General features: G+C 36.5%; 1 protein-coding gene across 1 annotated transcript in view; it reads right to left on the bottom strand.

The window, feature by feature from the left end:
* LOC148829307 (uncharacterized) overlaps positions 1-23089 on the bottom strand; it is a gene marked incomplete at its 5' end in the record, with an annotated part of 111831 nt that overhangs the window by 30781 nt on the left and 57961 nt on the right. The window contains 2 exons of the mRNA XM_088922641.1: positions 8742-8831; positions 12222-12285. Coding sequence (XP_088778767.1) covers positions 8742-8831; positions 12222-12285 — 154 coding nt within the window. The remainder of the gene's footprint in view (positions 1-8741; positions 8832-12221; positions 12286-23089) is intronic.

The raw sequence follows: 23089 nt of genomic DNA, 5'->3' as shown, positions 1-23089 counted from the left end.
ACAACTTACAATACCCTTTACTAAACCCAACAGAATTAAATGCAACTTAGCTGCTCCTAACAATCAGTGCCTGCTGATTTTAGCTGTTCAAAAAAAACTAGGATTTTAGATTTCAGTTTCACCCATATGGTGAAGTAATAACATCAGTGATTTGTGATCTCACTAGGTGAGCAGATTTTGTGTGTTTCTTAGGAATCTAATAAACAGAGTCTTCTGTTTGTGTACCTAGGAAGGTCAAGTTCAGTCTTTGGTGCAATCAATCGACACTTCCAGGGTGCTTGAACACAGTAGAAGTAAAGGCAAGTTTGTAAATCCAAACTACATCTGACTGAGCTTTGGAAGTCTTCAATGGCTGCTTTCTAATTGCTTCTTGTGAGGATAATGTGAGAGAAAATTCCATGTTTAACATTTACTGTATATCCCTGGGTACAAGACTTTTGGTAAGCAGTCCCATCATCAGCAACTTATGCAATGTGGCTGTCATAGTATGCACAACAATGGCTGAGCATCTGTAATTTGAAAGGTGAGTGCAAATATCACCATCCCTCACTGTTTGAGATAAATGATTTTAGCAAATTAACTTGCAATATCTCAGATATTTTATTTTGTGTGTGCTGTTGCTTTTTTCCCTATTTTTCTCTTGAATTACTTAAGTCAAATTGAAAACAAAATGCAGAAGCTTCTTATAGCACTTAATAATGGAGAGTAGCAGGCAAATAAACTGTACAAGTAGAGCCAGGCATCAGAATCAGAGCATAAAATAGTGCTCACCATAAGCGAATTGCACAGTATATGACCATTTATCTCCTGAGACAACAGTTGCTCACCCTGTAGATAGTATGTTTATCCTGCATTGGCCGTATCAGTTACCTTCAGCTTCATGTAAGACAATCATTCTCAACCACAAGGGATAGCAAATGAATGACTGAGTGGAAAGCACTGCTAGCAATTATTGCTAGCAAATGCCAAATGTAACATCCTGAGATGTCCAGTTATCAAAAGGCTCCTAACACACCTTCTGCTGGGTAACAATCTCAATATGTGCAAGCTAAACATGCTTTATTAGTAAATTATGCTTATTGCTGCATTAGTAAAAATGATTTCAAGTTCAGGTTAGAATAATTTAAAGTTTAAAGTTGCATAATATGCTCTCTGGTTGCAAAAATATTCCATTTTTTCTAAACTAAACCTGTTGGTTACTGAATCTCATATTTTACATCTCTACTCATGTGTGATCCTTTTATTGCTATTTAAGTTTGTTCTTTTTCCTGCTGAATTCTGTCATGAGTTTCTGATGTTGAAAAAATGCATAATCTGGGAGTAATGTTTTTTAAATAGATCCATCATATCTGTCAGAAGAAATGTTACTAAGTAGCAGATGTAGTTTCTAAAGACAATTAAATGAGTAATGTTTTATCAGGATATTACAGCCTAAGGAAAAATGCTGACATATTCCAAAGTGGGAAGAGGTTTTATAGCAAAGAGAGATGAAACATTGATTAAGTACAACAGATGGAGGTTGTCTGTTAACACTGCTGTTTCACAGCTCTTGGCTCATTTCAGTTACAGGCCAAGGCAGCTTCTATGTTCTAGTTGCATGTTCTTGCTGTGCTTGCATGGATTTTCTCTGGGTGCTGTTTCCTCCCAACTGGCAAGGTTAATGTCTGCCTCTAAATTGTGACAGCATGCATATTTGTGTTTATACTCTGCAATGGATTGACATCCTTCCTAGGGTGAAGTCTCGGCCTGTGTTTGCCGGGTTAAGCTCTGTCTCACTCCCTCCATAAAATAAAACAGGTACCGAAATAGACCTAAATACTGTACCTAATTGCACATCTTACAAGTGGGCAGTAATGTGGCTGTGGAAATTTCATTTATAATATATAAGGATACATTAAATTATGCTGACAAGATTAATTGGTGTCTCTAAATTAGCCCTGTTTGCATGTGTATGCCCTATGCCTGTGTCTGTCTGGTTAGACACCACTTTTTTTTTGCAACACTCTATAGAATGAAACAGCTTTGGACAATGGATGAAAGGATACTGGAAGATTTAAATCAGTGCTTTATAGTCTGTATCTAGTGATGTACAGTATGTGGTCAAAAGAAGATGAGCAGTTAATGTTTTGTTAGTTTTATAGTAAAGAATGAAGACTGTTTTCAGGACTGTTCCAGAAAAATGTGACACTAATGGAATCAGTATTCACTGATGTTTTAGTTTGAACATTTTCACGTGCTCCATTTTTCTAAGTAAAAACAATTAGTTGTGATCACTTTTTTCATTCTAGATCTATATTTATATTCCCAAAGTAATATTTGATAAGCTCATCTTGGCAAAATAATTAAAAAATAAGAAATCACTTCCATAGTATGGTGTATTAGACAGAAAAGATAACTTATAGTTACCTATTGTTAGGTTGTCCAAACAATAGTAACTTTTATCTGCAACATATGAATGCTGGAAATGTTTTATAAACTGTTATAAACACGGCAATTGGAATGTATCAATATAGTTTCTTTCAAGTATCCAGTAATGCAGTTTTGGAAATCATTTATAATATATGAGGATTAAGACATTGACTAGCTTAACTTATGTTTCTAAATTGTCAGTATAAATACTGTACATGTACAATATAAATATGGATTGTATAAATATTCAGAACACAAGTGACTAAACACAGGTTTAGTCAATAAAATCATGAACAAATATGTGCATAACTTTTGTTTTCTATGAAAATAAAAAGTTCAAAACATTAGCTATTACAAAATCATGCATATTATACAATTCAACAAGGTCACATTGAACAATACAATATTCTGAGCATAACTAAAATACAAAGAGACTGAAATTATTTGTGACTGTGTACTTAAAGTTGAATATATCTCACATGACACAATATACTTTATCTCATCATTCGGATAATAAGAGTACAGAATTAATCTAATCTTTTGTTTAAATGATATAGAGTTGGATAAGTTAGGCCTTAGCCTGCTGTGAATCCAGAAAAGAAAAATGATAAATAATTGAAGAAAAGCCATAGCAGGGTACACAATGTCCTTTGAGGCTGGATAGGATTGTGAACAGGCCGACCACACTGATACCAGAAAACATGAGTATCAGCAGATTTGCACCAGTTTGTATTGTGCACATGTAAGGCTACAAGAGTGTAATTTGACTGTGGTTTGTGTTTTAAAATTATCTCTTAAGAGATCCAGTCACTTAACAACAAAATAGAAGAGCAGTTATATACTGTACTTAAAACTGTGTAAAGGGAGGGGGTCTTTGTCTCTGTTCAAGCATTAAGAGACTGTTTGCAAGACTTTACATGGAGAACTCTGTTACCTCCAACTTACTAAACTTACTAAGCTAATTTGTGTCTCTAAATTTGTCAAAATGCAAAATACTTATGGTCAGCAATGAACTAACATGCTGTCCAGGGTGAAGTTTCAGTTCTTTTTCTCAAAGCGACCAAGCATCTAGAGATAGACAAGTTATTTACAGCATATGAGGTAAAATACACTCTTTGAAATTATATAGTTTTGACAGAAATAACATCTTTTATCCTCTCTTTTCAAGAAAATCTTCTCATTAAAATATTTAATAATCTGAAACTAACCTTGAAACGGTGAAATCTTGGAGATTATGACTTTACTTGTAAGTGTTGAAGAAATCGGGTACAACACATTTTTATTGTTCATTTTCCTCTCTGTAAGCTGAATACAAAATACTGTATAGTGCATCATTGAGAAGGTGTTATCCAATTTATTCCAGCAACCACATCACCCTGCAGCTCACAACTGGCAGCGCACTGAAGCTCAGCAGGTGTGAGCTTGGCCAATACCTGGATGGGAGACCTCTTGGGAAAAACTAAGGTTGCTGCTGGAAGAGGTGTTAGTGGGGCCAGCAGGGGGTGCTCACCCTGCAGTCTGTGTGGGTCCTAATACCCCAGTATAGTGCCGGGGACACTAAAATAGCTGCTGTCGTTCAGATGAGACTTAAAACCGAGGTCCTAACTGTTACGGTTGCCAGGAAAGTAAAAGGAAATCCTGTACAGAATATAATGCCGAGTCCAAAACAAAATCCTAATTCGTAAACCAGAAATTCATAAATCCAAGTATCTGAAAACCAGTAGACAAGGGATCCGAGACAACAAGCCAAACATGCAATCCAGAAAACTTAGGTCACAAGGAGAAAGACTAGTCAAAACCAGGAAAACAACAGACAAATAACTTACACCAAGTATATGGAATAACAGCTTCCAAAATACTGAGCAGGGATTGAAGAAACCGGACTTCCTGAAACAGTGAAGTGCAGGGTTGTGTGGTGATGATACTGGACAGGTGAGTGGCTAGGTGCTAAGGGGAGATCTACGCTTTCTTAAGGGGATAGTGCGTGATGTAACATTAACTCTCTTAAAAAATCCCATGGCCTTGACTAATCATGACCTCCCAGTAATCCTCATCTATGAACTGGCTTCATCAGTTTGTTCTCCTCCCCACTGATAGCTGGTGTGTGGTGAGCGTACTGGCGCATTATGGCTGCCGGAGCATCATCCAGGTGGGGGCTGCACATTGGTGGTGGAGGGGAGTCCCCATTACCTGTAAAGCACTTTGAGTGGAGTGTACCAATTCTAAGTACACTGCCTTAAGATGTGTACTTAGAATTGGTTAAATATGGCCCATTTGAATTAAATCAAAGACAACTAATAATGATGACACACAAACTTTTCTACCTATACATTCATTCAGAATTTAAAAAAAAATCCTCTTTATACTGTCACATTAGGACAAGGACATCACTATCTTTCATATTGTAAAGATAATTATTCTGTCTAGAGATGAATTTGCTGGGATATATTTTTTTTTATCAAAAGAGATGATTAAGGATAATTTTTTGGATGTGTAATAGTTCAGAAAAGACAGCAGTTCCACACTGGGGAATGACCTGTCATCCTCAGTCACCTGATTAATTAGTCGAAGACAATTGGTCGTATAACATTAAAAAGCCAGGAAGCAGAAACTTTCACTGGGTTATTTATCTCTGCTGGTTAGAAACAGGAGAAGGGAGCAAGATGTTGATTGACCAATGAGCTGATGAATATTGTTCTTGGTGAGACTTCCAAAAAGAATTTGGAAGAGTTTCTTTTTGAAAAGACACTTTTATTTTGTGAAGCCGGTATACACCTTAGCTCTCTGGCTGTGCTTTAGAAAAGAAAATCTAAAGCTCAGACAGATATAGATGTTTTTATCTTTTTTTTTTTCCTGAAAGTGCGAGGAGAGCTTGAATCTTCTTAATCTGTGCTGAAGTGGAACGTTTTTATGCACAAAGGTCCCTGAGCATCTCTGCCCGAGGCAGGGATTTTTCACAGATGGAATAAGGAACAGAATCTAGAAACTCATAAAACGACAGGAGGTTGACTTTTTCTTTTTAGGCATGGATAAAACATGGGGATTGTGCCCTCCCTGAGCTCTTTTTTGTGGACAATAACTAGATGGATTTACAAATTAGTTTCATTTTTTAAGTATTGGATTGAAAACCATTTAAAAATGCCATCTAGCTCTGACTATAAAGTATGTTGGGGACAGCCTGAAGCAGGGCAACAGATCCTGACCTAAACAGGAGGTAACACATATACTATCTGGATTATGGTCAGTTTATCAGTGTAAAACTGCTCAGAAAATATACAAAAGAAAACTAAGGGGATTATTGCATTGTCAGGACACCTATTATTACCTCACAAACAGAAAAGCATTACACTACAGCAAGTGTAATGCAAGAAGCAAGGTAATGTTTAAGATCCTGCAAGCTAGACAATATACTGTATGGACTCAAAACTGCCAGATGTACAAGCAGGTTTTAGGAGAGACAGAGGCACCAGAGATCAAATTGTTAACATCTGCTGGATAATGGAGAAAGCGAGGGAGTTCTGCTTTATCAGTTACTCCAAAGCGTTTGACTGTGTGGACCATAATAAACTGTGGCAAGTTCTTAAAGAAATGGGGATACCGGCGCACCTTCTTTGCCTATTGAGGAATATGCATGTAGACCAAGAAGCAACAGTGAGAACCGAATATGGAGAAACAGACTGGTTTAAGATTGCTAAAGCAGTGTGACAAGGCTGTATATTGTCACCCTATTTGTTCAACTTACTGTATACGCTGAATACATTCTGTAAATTGCCGGTTTAGATGAATCAGATGCTGGAAGCAAACTTGTTGGGAGAAAAATTAACAACCTGAGATATGGGGATGATGCCACTCTGATAGCCAAAAGTGAGGAGGAGTTGAAGAGTCTGTTGATGAAGGTAAAAGAAAAAAGGGCAAAAGCAGGCCTGCTGCTTAACATAAATAAAACGAAGACTATATCAATGGGCCATATTAATCCTTTGCAAAAAGATGGAGAAGAAGTGGAGATAGTGACAGATTTTATTTTCTTGGGCTCAAGGATCTCAGCTGATGGTGATTGTAATCATGAAATCAAAAGAAGCTTGCTTCTTGGGAGGAAAGCTATGGCAAATCTGGATAAGATATTAAAGTGCAAAGATATTACTGTACATTGACAACAAAGATCTGTGTAGTGAAAGCTACGGTCTTCCCTGTAGTAACATATGGATGTGAGAGTTGGACTGTAAGTAAGGCTGTGCGTCAGAAAATCAATGCTTTTGAACTGTGGAGTTGGAGAAAATTAATGAGAGTTCCTTGGAATGCACGAAGATCAAATCAGTCAGTACTCAAGGGAATAAATAGATTGTTCATTGGAAGGATTGATAGTAAAACTAAAACTCAAATACTTTGGCCATATAATGTGAAGACAGGATTCACTGGAGAAGACTCCGACGTTGGGAAAGATTGAAGGGAAAAGAAGAAGGGGATGGCAGAGGTTAAGATGGATAGATAGTATTACTGAAGCAATGAATATGAATTTGCAAGAGCTCAGAGAAACAGTTGTTGACAGACAGGTCTGGTTTGCTAAAGTCCATGAGGTCATGAACAGTTGGACTCGACTAAACGACTAAACTAAACACACAGCATTACACTGTCAGGTTATATGAACATCCAAGAAGAAAGCGTTTTGCAAAGGATGCAAAGGATAAATTTAATGGTAGAAGTTAAAGTGAGTGTTTTAGCGGCAAAGAAACAAATAGAAGTAAATTCCATAAAGAAAAGCAAATGGAATTAAGAAAAAACCTGTTTTTATAGTAGAGCGTTCTTAAGCTTATGGGTGGAAGTCAAGAAAAGAGCAGGGATATGAAGCAAGGGAGTGGGTAAGGAGAACAAAGAAAAGAATTTGAGGCTATGTAAGCAAATATTTAAATGGTACTACAGAGATGCAAATCTAGGTGCGGAAAACAGAACGCTGTAAATGATGGAAGAAATTTAGAGAAATGTGATCAAGGTGAATGATAAGATGATCATGGCTGGGAGAAGTACATAAAATGGGGAGCTATCAACTTCATTGCTCTTATGTTCCCTGAAATTGACATTTTTCAAGTTTTCTTTCTGTGTCTCCACTGTAAATGTCATTGTGCATTTTGCAACAGATGCAATAATAGGCAACTTAAACAGTATACAAGTAACTCAAAGACAATGAACCTGGATAGGAATACCAGATTCCAAGGTAAAATAGATAATGCTGCTCCTAATCATATTTTTTTGTCTCAATCAATGTTAATAAAAATGTATATTAATATAGCAATTTAAGCCTTTTTATCTAAGGTTTAAGTAATAGTGTATGCAAATCATTTATTGTGTTTTGAAATGTTCAAATTATATTATATGTTAAACTTTAGAAGTTTAGGAAAATATGTTTAAGAAGTTCATATGAAAGGCACTGTACCAGTGTCATACATTACATTATAAGGGCATATTTAGATAAACTGGTCTTGGAACAAATCACTGTGAAGAGATGGAATGCTGGCTTAGTAAGAGAGGGGGGCAAGTAGCCCATGGAGGAAGAGAAGGAAATCTAGAAAAAGATTTAAAGGAAGGCACAGTGAGTCGCAGTAGAAGTAGGCTGAAGTAGTTCAGGTGGGTAGCTGCGTCAGCATGCGTAGGCTGCAAAGGATAGTAGGCTGCAAAGTAATAGGTTTATTCCATGCTGAAAAGAGAAGAAAGGAAACACAGTGTTTCGGCATTACATTATAATTGTCACAGGAGCAGGGTCAGACTCCCGTGAAATGCGTTGTTAAAGACCCTATGCATGACGGTATAATCCGGAAGTGTCTGGAGAATGACATCAGGGAAGACACAGCGAAGTAAGGTCGGGATGACAGACAAGGGGCAGTGACTGAGGTGATCCGGTGCATGGGGGGTGTGCTGGCTAACGAGTCCTAAGGAAGTCAAAAGGGGTAGTTAGGGCACAGTCCAATATCCAGATACCCGGAGATCCATCCGAGAAGCAAGCGGTTAAAAACAGGAACAGGGAAGTGGGACCAGGGACACGAAAAGTTAAAAGCATAACGGGGCAAGGTGCTCTGAGCCCTGGAGTCAGAGGTCAGGACGCCACGATGAAGCCTGTGCCCGGTGGTAGGTGGGCTTCCACGTGTCTGTCGTCCAAAGCTAAGCCCAGAACTACAGAGACAACGGACTTACATAATGAAAAGGGGATAAGACACAGCTGAGACTAATGAAACTATGAATAATACGAAAAGGTAGGAGCAGGGCACCTAGAGGAGGGATGACAACCTTAACAATAATGGCATATTTAGATACATATAAATATAATATCAAAAAGGCATTACCTGTATTGTTTCTGCATCTCTAGATCTGTGTAAAGGGGTTGCTCCCTTATAGTCCAGTAAATTCACATCTACTTGCAATGCCAGAAGAACCTGAAATGTACATTGATATATTTATATAACTCTTATGTTATTGTCATCATAATTTGTGTACAAGCAGACTACTTATACTGTAAGTATAGAAATGTTTACAGCCACCATGTGAATTGAACGTCAGAAATCCAACATGTACTGTACATCATCCCACCTGCCTTGGAACTAAGATTTTAGGTAAAACTTGCAATTTAATCTAAAAGTAATGTATTGTATTGTAAACCAACATTTCTTTGATTTATAGTTTAAATATAAACACATTGTAAGAAAGAACTTTGCTTTGTGTATGATGTTAATTATATTTAATAGATTTAGTCTCTCAAACAACTTTGCAATAGGGAGTTCAATCTAAAGCACAGAGTACGGGCAGAAATGGTTTACAAAAAAAAAGAGACAACTTTTTTTATACTGTGTATGTTCCAGAAAAACATGTTCCATATTTGCATTGGAAAATGGGCCACAGTTTGTGTCTGGAGTGTTTGAGTCTTTCTTGGCTGACCGAGGCATTCGACATATTCGCACTGTTTCTACAATCCAAAGGCGAATGGGGGTGTGGAACGCCTGAACCAGACTCTAAAAAATGGCATCAGAGCCCACCTGTCCGAGGGCTGTTCCTTCTCAGCAGCGCCCCTCTGCACTCTCCTTCACTACAGGGACACACAATATGCCACGACTGGCAGCTCACCAGCCTTCCTCATGCTCGGCCGTGAGCTACAAATGCCCCTGGACAGGTTCCGTGCGCACCCAGCTCCAACCCCGCCGGCGTGAACCCACAGCAGGGTGGCTGAACGCCAGCGTCACATGAAATGGCGATACGGGTGTCAGGGTGAAGGCCTGGGATCGTTATCAATGATTGTGTCTTTTTGGTCTTTTCCTTTACAGGTCACAGAGCAGATGGGTCCCTCCACCTGCCGCCTCTCTGATGGGTCACGATGGCACGCCAGCCACCTGTACAGAGTGACAGCGCCCACACACCCTGACATGGAAGCCGAGGCTGCCCCTGCTGGACTCTCAGGCGAGGTCGACATCCTGGTGGAGCCGTCCGTTCCTGTGGCGGAGCAACCCATAGCTCATTCTCCATGGCCAGCCAGGGTCCGGTCCAGACCATTCTGCCTTAATGACTTTATTACTGACTTTTGATTGCTTTTATGGTGCTTGCCGGCCCTACTTCCAGCAGTGCTTTTCACTGTCTGGGAGAACTGTGTTTGTTTCATTTTCTGAAGGGGGGGAGGGAAATGTTGTGTCGCGCACAGCGTCCAGTTGGGGTTTACGACGCTGCTGCGTTTTGGGTTTGGGGGTTACTGCTTTACGATACTTACATGCCTTGGCGGGTTTTTGCCATTCTGTGTCAGTTATGAGTTATGCACAATAAAGAGCAGACGTCTCTGAAATCTGTCTACTTCAGTCCCTGGTCTTCTGCAGTGTAACATACATTATGTATCCTTATCATTTTAGAGAAAATGCTTTTATTTACCCTATTAAAACGTCTACTGCCTGTGATGTGACAGCACACATCTTCCTATATTAATAATGAATAATCCATTAGACAGGAGCAGAAATTTCTGTTCCATAACATTTTTGCTCATTTAAAATGTAACGTTTTAGAAAAAGGATTACTGAACATGAAGCTTTTGATCATGCAAAAACTACAACTTGAATAATGTCTTTCAACTCTCTGGCAGCATTTAATAAATGCTCTTCATATTCTAGGCATAAGTAGTTCAAATAAGTAGCTGCGTCAACATGCGTAGGCTGCAAAGGAACAAGTGATAAGTTTATTCCATGCTGAAAAGAGAAGAAAGGAAACAATGTTTCAGCTGTGGTGCCTTTGACACCCGAAGAAGGCTCCACAGTTGAAACGTTGTGTTTCCTTTCTTCTGTTTTCAGCATGGAATAAATCTTTACTTCTTCCGATATTATATTGCATATTGCACTTCACAATATGTACAAAATAAGGAATACGGGGTAATAACCATTAGTTTTACATTATTACTCCATTCAATTTGGAAAAAATACTGCAAGAGTATAACAAAATAACACAATACATATATTTGTATTGTAACTCTTCGAACTCTGGAATTAATACCATACCTAGAAAACTTTTTCACATGACCAAAGTTAATATTGTGTATTCTAGTTTTATTTGCAATCTAGATTGCACTAGAATGCCCCTTGGCTGGGCTGTCAGTATTTGAATTGTGATTTGTCTCACAAACTTTATGCCTGTATATACTGATACATAAAAATAACACTTATTTCCTAAAGGGACTAATGGATTTAATCAAATTCAAAACATTATCATGAAAAATGTGAACTAAAACATAAAACAGTAATGGCACTTTTTCCAGAATTAAATCTGACACGATGTCAAAAAGGAAAACATTGCAAAGTTAGTATTAGGAGTCACCACCCTACATTAATACAGTCCAAGTTTGCTGAGACCTAATTAGCTTCTGGAATGTTGTGCCACATATTCTGTGTAACTGGCTCAATGGTCTCCTGTGTTAGTATAGATGAGGTGATCCCAAATATGATCTATTAGATTTTACAGAAATAGCTGGCTTCAGCAGGAATTCTGCATTGTTTTTTTTTCCTTTTAAGTAGGGACATTGCATTATTGATAGGAATGGAAAAAAAGATTGCCTCAAGGACTTGTAAATAACAATAATATATCCAAGAACTATAAGGTTGTCTTTAATTGGTACAAAAGGGTCAGACAGATTTCTCCCTTCATCATAACACTTCAACCCCTCCCCCTACATGATGTCTCCACATGTCTCCCATCAAGTCTGTCAAGGGCAAAACAGCATCCAATCAAAAAATAACTCTCCACCACTTTTTCTGCCACCACTGCAGAAATTACCGCAGAAGTTCTCTGGTTAACTAAGGATGGTATTTTGATCTCTGGGTTGTCAATGTGTTACCTTTGCTAGTAATCTTGTGGGTTTTCTCTGGGTGCTCTAGTTTTCTCCCCCTGTAAAAAGACATGCTGGGCATGTCTTTAAATCTGAACGTTCTTATCTCAAATTGGATTACACTACAGTAATTGTACTCTAATTAGATCTTACGATAGTAATGTTGTCATATCTTAACTGTGCTTTTCTTGCTGTTATGTCCTTCACGGTGTTACCACAATGCAAATACAGTATATGCATAATAACTACACACCATCGTGTTTTTCAGATTTGTATTAATTATTGCAAATATGACTTTGCTCTGTGCAATGCTATATTACTGTACAATATATATATATATTAAAGAAAGAAACATTATCCAATCTGTAATTCTTGATTGTTGTTTATTGGTCCTATATTATGAGATATGAATGAGGAGGACACTCTCTGCAGTATACAGTCTATATATATATTTAATTGGAATCTGAATACTTACATCAATGAGATTCCTGTCGCCAAAATAAGCTGCTGTGTGTAACACAGTACTTCCATTTATACACCTGTCAGAAAAAAGAAACACTATCTTCATCTATACAAGAAATTCTGACTCTTATTTCTTGTTGTACTGTAGTTTACATTTTTACTCCAGAACAATATCTTGTTGGTACACATTTGTTCATGATAAGCACATACAATATTTACTTTTTTCTTTAGCCTTTCTCTTATGTTCAGAAAGCTGTAGTACCACATGACACTTGAAATAGTATGTGTACCAAACACTTACAATGAACAATCTAAATAAGAAAGGAATTGTGTAATTTTCTGACAGTACTTCCACTGTTCTTTAGACTTATACTTTCAATATATTCTGCATGAGGATATGTATTTGTTCTGTTGATGTACAAGGCTGTAACCCTAGAAGTACAGGCATCTACTATATAATGGATCTCATTTGTGATTGGTGTTGTTTTGCAGTTCTACTATTTATACAGTACTGAGGTTACTCATTTTAATATGAGTGGTTCTCAACCCAAGGTATCTAATATTTCTTCTGTTTTTTTTCTTAAAGTTCTTAATTACAGGATAAGTGATTTCCACATTTTATCTGGGACATATTTTTGAATTTATTTTCAGTTTTTAGAAGGTCAAATGGGATTCTGAGTTTCAGAACTTTCTTCAGTCAGGTGTGTTGCGGGACCTCTGAGAATGTCTAAATGAGCAAGCTGATCAATTACAGTAATCAGTCTACCAACAAAATCACTACAAACACAGTGGTCCCCCAGGACTGCATTAGGAACCATTGATATACAGTATATATATAATCCTTATATTATATTAACATTAATATCACAGCTACAACTAAATTGTAAGTATCTATCATGATAAATAATGATACTGTCAACATGAAACAGTATGTTCTTAGTTCTATGGTTGACTGAAATTGTTGAAAAGAACAGAACATAGTAAACATGAACATAGAAACAAAAACTCAGTGTTTGAAAGCAGCACTTAGGAAGCAATTTTGGCTTCAATAAAACCAGTCTGCAACATTTCTTCTTTCAAGGTCAGGTTGTCATAAAAAAATAAAAAGACAGAATAGTAAGGAGCAGCTGAATATATCTGGCATGTTGCTACATCACTTCTGCCCTACTTTTGGCAAGGTTGCTTTCAATCCATTGAATATATAGATATCAGAATTACCACACTCCTGTACTTTGCTTCATGATTCAAAGCCCATAGACCCCCATTAACAACACGGTAATGGGAGTACTTGCTACAGATCACTTACATCAATTTAACTGTTAAGGTTTTTTTAATTTTGATGCCTAATGTAAGACTTGGCAATGCTAATTGTAACAGTATTAAATTGTAAGTACAAGTACAGTATGCAGGTACATGTTGCCTAGAAGATTTATCAAAAAAGAAATACACTGGAAAATATATAAAAGAGACCAAGTACAACAATTCTTATAATACAGTGAGATCAGAAATTACTCAATCAATAATACAGCATCTCTATAGTGAGGCAATATACATTTCTAGGTTTTCTTCCCATTTCTACTATATTTGGTATCATGAAGAAAATGATTATTCACAAGATATATATTTTAAAAATCTATTTAGTCTCCTACTAATCTATTAACTCCCATTAGTGACATCAATTTTAAGCAAATGGTTTCCTACAACAATCTTAGGTTACAAAGCACACTGTGTAAAGGCTATTTACAATTACTTTTAAAAATGTCTAGTAAATTGAATTTGTCAGTTAATCTCAGAAGAAATATAATGCAACATTATGTCTTTTACAGATACCACTTTCTAAGAGAAGCAGGTTCTTTAAACTGAGATTTGCTTTGCTCTTTCTTTTCATTTCATAGACAAATGGTGAGTGGGTGTTGAGGGAAATGAGGTTGCCTGCTGAGCATCGTCAAACAGCTCTGGAAAATAATCGGTGCTTCTCCCCTGGGTGTTTTATTTCTCTTTGCCTTCACAGAATTCATCACAGAAACTAGAAGCTGTGTATCTGAGCTTCATTCAGAAAAGAAGCCAAGCTTTTTTTTTTAATATCTGTAAACATCAAAAAAATATACATCTGTGAGAACTTGTCTTTCTTCCATAATATCTTTATCCACCATAATAAATACAGAAAAAATTATATTCATGCTGAATAATGTCATAAATGTACTCGATATATAAGCACATTCTGTATCTGATACTACATTGCATGTCTTTGATGAAAAAATCAAACAAACCATGACTCAACATTGAACCCTTTTATAAAATATTAAAACAATGCTCACAATGTTCAACATATTTACTAGTTACACAGAAGTGTAAACATGGATGTTTACACTTTATTTCTTCTTAATTTATTTCTTCAGGTCTTCAGTCACTCTCAGCAGGCCTACAGTATGGCCATATTTTCAGTAACCTCTGGCCATGTTAAACTTTTAACACTTAGGAAAATACATTCATGAGAGATTTTCATTCAAAAAATGGGCTGAGAGCTGGTGAGCAAGTATTCACGGGTATTCCTCTCATGGCTAAAACATCCAAAGGTCAACAAGCCACGCAACAGACAGTCCAGTACGTTGCACAGCTGACTGGCAGTTAACTAATAATCAAAAATACAATAATGTTGTTCAATTATTCTGAGACAATAAAGAGTAAGTAAAGTTGAAGCACGCTACTAAAATACTGTAAGCAAGCAGGTAAAAGACCAGCTTTCACAATACAATTATTTGAAGAATGATATTCATATTGTAGCCAAGTCCCGATCTTAACAAAGGAATCTGATTTTAGAGGGGTAAAGTAAAAAATAACATGAATGTGTTGCCTCGAGTCCTAGACTCAGCAGGTAGGTGACAGTTCCCCAGGTTTGGCACAAGTAACAAAAAATACTCTTGGAAGAATATAACTTCTGGCAGGTCCTCACCTCTGTTATGTTAGCTTCCCTAAGGTGAAGGGAAACCAAGTACCCACTTCCAGAATTTGCATACTCTGTACTAGGGGTCCTAGACCTTGGGATATTTTAATGAATTGTCCAGCACAAAAACAACCCAGTATGAATTCTCAATGTCTTCTTTTATTAAAAATGAGTGAAATGGAAAAGTATAATATTGTCCTATATCAGCCATTTTTTGTCAATTACCTGATAATTTCACTGAACCTCACAAATGTCCTTATTGTGTGATAAATAACAACTGTAATTTTTTATGCCTGTGGAAAATGTTTAGAACACGCACCCTCTTTTATTCTTACTGTATGTCACTTCTTGAGCAAGCTTTACAAAAGTTGGACAGTTCCCTAATCAAGGATCACTTACAGTGCATTCCAAATATTTACATTGAGAAGCATAGCAGGATGCTTTTACTATCATCCCTGAACAGCATGGCTACTTACTGACAGCAAGCACACAATAGATCCAGACCCGCCCAAATATGAGGTGTCATTTGTTCATAGCTGCAGATATGTAAGACACCTCTAAGATGGTCACAGAATAAATTAATGTTACCAATGTAATTTGCACTTCAATACTGCTTATGCCCCTGGATTGTAGAACGGGGCGGGGGGGTGTTTTCCCTTTTCTGTATCTCATTTGATGATAGTAGAGCATGTATACTGTACATACTGTAGCAGAAATCACAAAAAGGTTTGCTTCTCATCCACATTGTTTTGATGGTGGGATGGTAATGGAGTGGGGAGCCAATCATGGCAACATTAAGAGCCAGAATGTTGCTGTTAGTAGTAATCTCACTGCAATACATCCTTCAGATGAGACGTAAAACCCAGGTCCTGACTCTCTGTGGTCATTAAAAATCCCAGGGCGTTTCTTGAAAAGAGTAGGCGTGTAACCCCGGCATCCTGGCCAAATTTCCAATTGGCCCTTATCAATCACAGCATCCTAATAATCCCCATCTATACATTGGCTACACCACTCTGTTCTCCTCCCCCACTGATAGCTGATGTGTGGTGAGTGTACTGGTGCACTATGGCTGCTGTCGCATCATCCAGGCGGGGCTGCACATTGGTGGTGGTGGAGGGGAGTCCCCATTACCTGTAAAGTGCTTTGAGTGGAGTGTCCAGAAAAGCTCTATATAAGTGTTAAGCAATTATTATTACTGATGACCATAGTTTGAGACCACTGCTCAATCCATTGTTACAGCAATACTGCTATTATCATTCATTACCCATTAATCTCATGACATAAGAATGCTCATCTACACATAGAGTCATTCAAGACCTCTCTTTTCAAACCTGGATCAAAGTCATGCAGTTTTATTTAAATAGGGAGGAGCTCAGCTGTCATCTGTTATGATCTTAAAGACTGACAGCTGGGTCCTCTCAGTAAGTGATTAGGCTGACTGTCAAAAATGTGTAGGTATCACTTTATAATTTCATTAAACGGGACTGGGATATGTGAATATTTTTGCAAGGCACTATATGTAGGTGTACCAGACCTGGATGCATCAAGTGGCTTTAACTATTCTTATTAGAAATGATTAAAACTGACACAAAAATTTGTGGTGTAATATCACTTCTACTAATGTTTATACAGATAAAACCAGATTTGGACACCTTATATTAATCTCTATCTAAATATGTGAAAACATCCCCTATCTATTCTCTTGTATTTCTAAAGTCATTTAGATTAAAGCTATAAATACAGTATACTAGTACTCCATAGAAATGGAAGATAAAAAATGAAATTTATTGGAATATAACTATGAAAAATGATTGCTGATGTACCTATTAATGCAAATCGTCTTTTGAATACAATTTCTGCCGAGGAAATAAAACTAAACAAAGACTAAAAGAAAAATGTAGCTTTGAAAGAAATGTTAGAAATTTCGAATAATAAAACGTTATTGATGTATAATCTACGGTCTGATACACATTAAATAATGTAGTATAGTTCTGGTGAATCACAAAAGTCAAACTCTTTGAAATATATCTAACAGATGAAGATTTCGGTCATTTCTGGGGACATATCAATGGCTGGTCATTGTTACATACTAAAGAAAATACATTATCATTAGGAAAGAACTGTTGAACTTTAATATTAATGAACGTGTGTTATGCAAAAGAGGAAATAAATAGAAATAAAATACTAACATGCCACCATTGTGGGCTATACATACAGTATATACAGTATTATGAACAAAAGGGAAACTATTTAAAATAAAGCAAAATTAAAATTAACTAAATTAGTTTCAGCATTTGAAGTGTCAGCTGACACAGAATATATATTGACACAATAATATTTTACGTGACATTGAAAAATCACAACATGAACACAGTTTAAATGAAAAAATACAATAAACATATTTTAGCAGAATTTCAGCTAATACATATACAGAACATAGACTGGCCTCTGAATCACAAAACTAAAAATGAATTCACAAAGAACTCTCCTTAACAATGAGTGACTTGCTTTTCCTGGCCTGTTGTCACAGCTAATCCACGCAATTCAGAAACCGTTGTTTTGCATGTCCTGTGACCACATTCTGGTTTCTTATTTCCTTTCTAATTAAAAGATTTGTGCACTGAGATACTGTAAGCCTGTGAATTAACATACTTTTACAGAACTAACAAAAATAACTGTTTAAGCAATCATTGTTCAGATTTTGAAACAATCTATGACACATTACTAAAGACATTAATTGCACCTATGGAAATGCAATGTTCCAACAGATATGCAAAATGTTATCTGACTGTATCTGGATCTGACTGTATCTTTTATATGCTGACAATTCTATGATATGTTCAATACAGTTGAAACACAATTAGACATTCCTGGTGAAACTGGTGAAAATAAAGTGCATACCAATGATCAGAACCGCATTATTTTTTGTATTTCACCATGCTATAACATACAATAGGAGTGTAATCCCAGCATCCTGGCTAAATTTCCCCTGGTCTTTACCAATCATGGCCCCCTAATAATGCCCGTCTATCAATTAACTTCATTACTCTGTTCACCTTCCGACTGATAGCTAATGTGTGGTGAGCATATTGTGCACACTTTGGCTGCTGTCACATTCAGGTTGGTGCTACACATTGGTGGTGATGAAGGAAAATCCCCTATACATTTAGAGCGCTTCTTTAAAGTTCTGAAAAGCAGTTTTAGTGGTGTTTTATTCTTACCAGTATAAGGAAACTGCCTGGAACATGCATCTTATCTTATATCAAACTCCTGTTAGCTAAAAAAAAATCAAAACAAAGGATCAATCCATATGGCTTTGGAAACACATTCAATATGTGAATGTTAGAAAGTCATGTTAATTAACTGTAAGTAACTACAGTATACGGAAGCTGACCTTAAACTACTTTTTAAACAAAGTTGTTCACTTTATAAGCAGCTTTCAAAGAAAAACATTCCCCTCAACCTGATATGCTCAGTTATCAAAGTTCAGTTTCCAATTATTATGAACTAATTCTTAAAAAGTAACTCAATGTTCTAGGGTATGAAACATGCTTGAATGACATTTGATCTTGGATGTAAAGGGATAATAGCCACACCCACACAAAATGCCCAAAATCTACAGTATTTGTTGAGATCTAACTATATTAGGTTAGATGTAATATTTGGGAGTGAACTATTTCCTTTTAAAACATAATTCTATAGTGTTTTGCCAGTGTATCCTCTGAAAATTATTATTCTTATGAGGACAAAATATTTTTTTTTTGCTTAAAATGTACTTTTCGTTTCTCTTGCATATGAAACAAAAATGTACTTTTTACCCAGTTACATTATGGGAATGCATGTTAGAAACATCACAAGGACATCTTCCTCTCACCTCTGTAATGCATTAGATGTAACACTGTAATACTAATACTAATAGAGTACATGCCTTTATTTTATCAAGGCTATAACTAAAGACTAACTGAAGTTTTTTCAAAAGGTGCTAAATAAGTAAACTTCAGTATGCTCAGAATATAGTAGCCTGTGTACTAATTGCCATTACTCTGTAGTAACTCCTATTCCAGCTTCCTGTGACATATGGAGTATGTGACATACATCAAAGTTCCTCTTCTGATAAATAAAGACTGAATAATTTAGTTTAGCTCCATATTATCCTTTGGACTAACTGCATTAGTACTGTATAGCCCAGTTCTTAACCTTAGATCTGCTCATTCTGGATTCTTTCTCAGTCAAGACCAGGATCCCCAAAATGGATGACAAAGCCTTTTTATGTGTAGCACCATGCCTGGGGAAATCCTGTGGAATTATTATTACTGGAATATTTGCTTTCATTTTGATGATAAATGTTAACAGAAAGACAGCAGAATTTGATGCAAGTGGTTTCTGACACCACAGGCAGAATAGCCTTTCAACACTGTCTAGTGCTGAAATTTTGATTTCAGCTCTTGGAGTTTCAGTGGCAATCATTTTTGTTTCTCATAAGCTGTTTGGCAATGTAGCAGTAGTCAATGTTTTTACAAGTCTACACATATAGCTGTGAGCCATTTCATTAGTTACAGCTTATTCATGCTATCAAGAATAGCACAGAATAAGCATTCTAATCACATCCCATTATACTCAAATTCAGTGTGGCACATCCAAGTCATGTAAAACAGTATTAAAAGTATTCCTATACTGTACATGTTGCCAGCATAATCCATAATGGATTAAAGCCTACTAATCTTGAATTCCTTCTACTGTTAAACCACATCTTCTTCAAAAATCTAATATAAAATATTAGTATTACAATTAACATTACAATTGCAAGTTTTGAAATAAGCAAAAAACACTCCCATTGATAATGTCTGTTATATTCTTTTTTTACTCCTATGTGAAGAATTCAAAGGAGAATTGTCTGAAAATTCTGTCGTTTCTGATTAAAGAAAATAGAATGTACATGTCTTCATGCCAAATATAACTTAACTGCAAAATTACAGGTCAAAATGGAATATACAGTAGAATATGAGTTATTCCAGCATAAATCACATTTTAAAGGCTATTGTATATAGCAAGAGCAGCTTCTTCAAGTGGATGCCAAGATACTGGAGTGTCAGAATTAATGTAATCATGAAATCAGGCAAATGCTTATGTTATACAAAGGCCTAGTAATGAAATTGAAAGATAGCATAGCAAGAAGGGAGAGAGGAAGGAATCAATTCTCCAAATTGACTATTTTGCATTGCAATATCTCTACAGTAGATCTAATGCATGAATGTTCAGTGTTTTTTGCATCTGTTTTTCAGCTGCAACAACATCTATTTTAGTTTTTTAGTCAAGTGATTCATTTACAGATATCTAGTGATTGAGTTATCATCTGTTCTTTCATGTTGTCAGCCATTGCAGCACTCCAAGTGAGCACTACTGCTATTTCAGTTTTAACAGATGTGCTTCCTTATCCAGTGGCTACTGTAGCAAATCAGACAAATTTAGCCAGTTCGAGAAAATAAATTCAGTTCAGAAGATTAAATGGACTTTCCAGTTGCACAAGCATGCTGGCACTTTAACCAGTATACAGGATTTTTTATACATATGATGTTGTGCTGACCAATACAAGTTACATTTCAGAGAATAGCTGTGGTTTCATTGGAAAAAAAATTGTTGAGAACTGTGCCAAAGATTTCTGTTGCTGTGCTAAGTTAATCATCACACTGAGGCATTGATGCCTGATTATCAAAACAATAAACTAAAATGAAGTGAATGACAGAGAAACATTTAATAACTTTATTAAAAATATTCGTAAAGTTAGTAATACATGGCTTAATACATAACTCAAAATGTTGATTCTCGAGAAGGCAACCTCCAATTTGTTGGTGTTGTGAAATGCATGATACTGTACATTAAAACAGACTGTAAGGATTAGTCTGATATCTTACCACAGGGGTTCTGTAGTTTTTTTTTTCTTCAATTAGACAGATTTACAATTATTATAAATTACAGTATGTAACTAAAAAATTACCAGGTGAATTTGTTGTGTCAGTTGTATCACAATAACCGAACATGAACAAAACAGCAAATAAAAACAAGATGTTTGTCTCCATTAAAAGAGCTTTAAAGAATAGAATATCACCCCTGTCTGGGTTCTGATGCTTTCTCAGCGGCTATTTTTTCACATTTATTTAAGCCAGTAAATGGAGAACTTTAAACACTTCAGGAAAATTCTGTAGTGAGCAATTACGATAATAAGAAAATCAAACATTTAAAATGCATTCATATTATTTTTTTCTTTTTGGTACATAGAGGCATTTGAAGCTTTGATCAGCAACAGTACAGCTGTGTGTGTCTTGAAAGACCTGATTTCAGGCTTAGTGGTAATCTTGTCTGTCAAGAAACCTGGAAGAATGCCAGTACTAAACAACTGCTTAAATTTTTAAACGGATGGAAAATCACTGCCAGTTTTAAAAGCATAAGAATTATCCAGTCCTCCAACAGTATGGTAATTGTATGTAAATTAATTTTAAAAAAGCTTATTAATGCCTGCCTCTTTGTTGAAGCTTAAAACAAAAACTTTGTCAAGCACAATGTTAACAGGTTTCTGGGTTAGGGGATTCATATAATGTGATTTTGTGTGTGTTTAATGAAATGGCATTTTTTAACTCGAGACAATGTTTACGTACGCTTGTTAGGTCACCTTTTTTATACATTATTCTGTTTAGTTTTAAAATAGAATGCTATACATAATTTTAGATTATTTAGAATGTCAGAAACAGTAATTTCCTTTATCTTGTGGTTATGGGTATTGTAACATTTTAAGAAAGCAGAAAAAAAACTGCCAACTTCAAAAATGTTTCCGTAAAGCCTTGATATTGTATTTTAATAGTGTGTTTTTTAGAGCAATTTCTTGTATGATATGAAGTTGCATCAGGAGAATTTCAAAATATCAACAAAATATGAAAATAGCAAGCTTCACGTTTATAGCCTCCAACATTGTTACTTGCAAATCATTGTGGTTGCCTGGAAATCTCCCATTAAAAACTACAGATGTTATTGTAAATTCACCATTACCCAAAGAAAAATAAAATGAGATATCGTCTATAAAGAAGAAGACATCAAGTATTAAATAACACAAACTGTGCAGCACCAATGGATATTTGCATTGATGCCCCCGAGAAACAACTGTACACAGTGCTTTTTAGAAATCTTGATAATTCTGAACACCCATATACAGTACCGCACATCTTAGAAAATAATTTCTAATCTGACAGAGAGAGAGCTAACATTTCCAATCTGTATTGCCACTATATAGACATAGTGCATGTTAATACAGTATATATACCGCAAATAAAACTAGTAGCCAGCAGCCATATCACCCTGCAACTCACAACTGGCAACCCACTGAAGCTAAGCAGGTGTGAGCCTGGTCAGTACCTGGATGGGAGACCTCCTGGGAAAAACTAAGGTTGCTGCTGGAAGAGGTGTTAGGGGGGCCATCAGGGAGCTCTCACCCTGCGGTCCATGTGGGTCCTAATGCCCCAGTATAGTGACAGGGACACTATACAATACCACGCATCTTAGAAAATAATTTCTAATCTGACAGAGAGAGAGCTAACGTTTCCAATCTGTATTGCCACTATATAGACATATAATACATAAACAGGTGACATCCTTTGGATGAGATGTAAAACGGAGGTCCTGACTCTCTGTGGTCATTAAAAATCCCAGGGCATTTCTTGAAAAGAGTAAGGGTGTAACCCCTGTGCCCATTGGCCCTTACCAATCATGGCCTTCTAATAATCCCCCTCTATGAATTGGCTTCATCACTCTGCTCTCCTCCCCACTGGTAGCTGATGTGTGGTGAGTGTTCTGGCGCACTATGGCTGCCGTCGCATCATCCAGGTGGATGCTGCACATTGGTGGTGGTGGAGGGGAGTCCCCATTACCTGTAAAGTGCTTTAATTTGA

Source organism: Atractosteus spatula, chromosome 8 (genome assembly GCF_055471065.1).
Source record: "Atractosteus spatula isolate fAtrSpa1 chromosome 8, fAtrSpa1.hap1, whole genome shotgun sequence".
NCBI classification, from domain to species: Eukaryota; Metazoa; Chordata; class Actinopteri; order Semionotiformes; family Lepisosteidae; genus Atractosteus; species Atractosteus spatula.
Note: the sequence above shows the minus strand (reverse complement) of the source record. Positions and strands in the feature narration are given on the sequence as shown.